Raw genomic sequence first — 3343 nt, 5'->3', positions numbered from 1 at the left:
TTTTAGATTTATAAAAAACCACCAATATTTATTATAGCAAAATAGTGTCTTTAGAACATATTAAAATATATATTTTTATGTACTTATTTAGTATCATTGATGTTGATACTCTTTTTATATAAATTAATTAAATTTAAAATACTGTACTAAAAGTTAATTTTTTTTTGAAATGGGAAGTTAATTTATTTTGAGACAGAAGTACAGTATGTATATAATTTTGTTGCCACACGTCTGTCTTGTGTCCACCCACCTGCGACCTGCCATTCACTACAAAAGTCGTCTCCCTCTCCAGCCCTTCTTTCTCACTCATCCATTTTCCTGCTCTGTCGTTGCAGCGCGCAGCTCCATCTTTACAACACTAGCTGGCACTGGCAGCTAGCTATTCCAAGAAACGTTCGGCGCGAGAGCTGGCAGTTTAGCGGAGCTCGGAATTGCCATCGATTTGCAATGCCGGACCGGGAGGAATCAAGAAGCCCGGCGTCATCCGGGGCTTCCTCCTCAGGACCGCCGCTGTCACCAGCTGAGACGGCCGCCAGGCGCAGCTCACCGGGATGCGAGAAGCGAGCGCGTGAGCGTGACGGCGGGAAGCACCCGTCGTACCGCGGCGTCCGGATGCGGGCGTGGGGGAAGTGGGTGTCGGAGATCCGTGAGCTGCTTGTGCCGCTCGGCACCGCGCCTTTCTCGTTCCACGACGACGCTACGCAAGCGTCTTGGCGCGACTCAGAGTGGATCGACCAGGACGCTATGGCGGCGGCGCACGATGCCGACGAGCTGTTCGGATTCGCGCCAGACGGCGACCACGGATGGGGCCAGCCGGTTGGTACCCTCCTGTGGAACTAGTAATTTCTGGTTCTGGTCGGTCTGCTAATCAGTAAACTGCGTAATTAACTCCTGTTAATAATCTCTTTTACCTTTGAAAGTTTTCTTCTTCTGTTGCTGCTGCTGAATGATCTATAGATATATTGAGTTGTACTATAAGTCTATAGGAGAAAAAAGTTTCAACTTCGCTATTGCTGCAAAAACATGTTGCAACCTGCAGCTGGAGCTTGCTATTAAATTATGAGTAAAATGCACCACAGGTCCATTAATTTTTGGAGAGATGTCATTCAGGTCTATTAACTTTTAAAGTGTATTTTTGGGTTCTTAAACTTTCTATGTTGTGCATTGCAGGTCCATAACCATTCAGTTGCTTGATAATTTTTCATTGAACCCCTTCACTTGAATAACTCTATCTCACTACTACAAAAAGCATTTCTAGGGACGGCTGGTAACCCTTTGTAGAGGCGGTTTGCCCAGCCGCCTTTACGCAAGGGTATCTATAAATCATGCATTTGTAGAGGCGGTCCCCAGGCCACCCCTACAAATTGATTTATATGGGTGGCTGGTTGTAGGGACGGCTGGTGTTTTCAACCGCCCCTACAAATAGATTTATAGGGGCGGCTCGAATTGCCAGCCGCCCCTACAAATATATTTGTAGGGACGCCTTGTATTACTAGCCGTTCCTACAAATATATTTGTAGGGGCGGCTGTAGTACCAGCCGTCCCTACAAATAGGTATTTGTAGAACCGCCCCTACAGTATGTTTTCCAGCAAAAAAAATTAAATTTATAATTCAAAATCGCATTGCCGAACGTCCCACGACCAACGTTCCGAACCGTGTTCGCGTTGCCGAACGCCCCGCGACCAACATTTCGAACCGCGTTCGCGTTGCCGAACGCACCACGACCGCGACTACAAGCACAAGAGTATTCTATAAACTACAATTACAAGTCCAATTCACAAGAATATATACAATCCATCATTAAATATATAAATTTTATACACATTATTATCAACGTCCTAGAGCTAGCCTTTCAGTCTCACGAAGGTGTTGGTACTGAGGATTTATACCTAACTCAGACTCTCGGTCATGGTAGGCGCCTCTGACGTGTACAATCTGGTCCAATATGAAGTTGCAAAGGTCGCCGACGTGCTCTAAGAGTTAGTCATCCTTGTATGGGTCTCTTTTCATTCCTTTCTCTTCTCTCCACTATAAGAGAACAAGTTTCGATTTAGTATTTCATACCATTTACAAAGTTTTTATACTACGGGTGAAGAGGTTCAAACTTACCCTTAAGGGGTGTCTCATGTAGGCATCGGTGTTACTCATTATAGAACATATATAGTATCCACAATGTACACTCCCAGGCTTCTGCTTGATGCACTGTGTGTTTTGCATATGAAAATGTTAAGTAATGCTTTTGACAGCCATGTAATGGAGTACTGAAGAAGTAAGTTACACTTACCGCACATAGTGTTTTTATAGCAAGCTTTTCCTTCCTTGCTGGATCATGCCTTCCGTGATGATTAGTGACATAGAACCTAAATGCCCTGTTCGAATTATTTTAGCAAATAAAACTTGTTAGTATCCAAAAGTGAACGTTACAAGTATGTATACAAACATATAAGCTAATGAGGATTGTCGATATGTATACGTCTTGAGAATCGATATGAAGTCTTTGTATGTCACCGTGTCCTTATCTAATGAATCAAAGACCCATGCCATGCTCCTCCCGACATCGATGGCTATACAAATCTAGTGGTTGCTGCATGGATTTAATCATAGAACTAGATAAGCTCTTTTGCATCGAATAAAATATATCGAACAAAGCTTTAAGTATAGAGTTGAGCTTACTCGAAGTTGTATGGTAGCCATATAGTAGAGTGTTGTTGGAGATTTTTGAAAGCCAGAGCAATATATGTTGCAGCCTTAAGAGACTCTTCCCTTAGTTTCGCCGTACGGATGTGCTCTTTCTCCCGAAGAGTCTTTGCAACAACTAGCTCTTTGGCATCAAGTGTCCACCGTTTAGGGTAATTGAAATTTATTTGGGTTATAGCTTGAGGGTCCACATACCTGGCTTTCACACTTGGCATTTGTTTAACAATGTGCACTTGCATTCTATAAATCACGACATGGGTTAGTTACAACAAAATTCAAAGATTACATTCATATCATATCGAGAGGACAAGGACTTACAGGCACCACGTGCGAATTAGATTCATCTCCATTTCTCCCAGGTGAAAGCATGTTTGCATGTCATTAAAGTCAAAGATAATTTTCCCGGCTGGGCTTCCAAATGTGCCGGTGGGAAAGCATGCTTGTATGATATTTATGCTCGTTGGGAGAACACGCAAGTACCAATCATGGAACCTTCTCATTCCAAGTGGTAGGCGCTGGATGTCCCAGTTTGGTAGGAAGGGCTTGCCTCTTTCATATGTTTTCGGGCAATCCTTTGACCATTTGATGGCATCAACATTTGGATACTGCTTTATAATTTGGTGGAGTTTGCTAGTGACGGCCTCC

General features: G+C 43.3%; 1 protein-coding gene across 1 annotated transcript; it reads left to right on the top strand.

Annotated features, from left to right (window-relative positions):
* The first annotated feature begins 343 nt into the window (after nt 1-343).
* On the top strand, nt 344-1250 carry LOC136471495 (ethylene-responsive transcription factor ERF036-like). Its single transcript, XM_066469225.1, has 2 exons — nt 344-816; nt 1171-1250. The coding sequence occupies exons 1-2, from the start codon at nt 448-450 to the stop codon at nt 1192-1194; spliced, it is 393 nt and encodes a 130-aa protein (XP_066325322.1). The 5' UTR covers nt 344-447; the 3' UTR covers nt 1195-1250.
* The last annotated feature ends 2093 nt before the right edge of the window (nt 1251-3343 follow it).

This window comes from Miscanthus floridulus, chromosome 8, assembly GCF_019320115.1.
Source record: "Miscanthus floridulus cultivar M001 chromosome 8, ASM1932011v1, whole genome shotgun sequence".
Taxonomy (NCBI): Eukaryota; Viridiplantae; Streptophyta; class Magnoliopsida; order Poales; family Poaceae; genus Miscanthus; species Miscanthus floridulus.
This window is presented reverse-complemented; position numbering and strand designations above follow the sequence as displayed.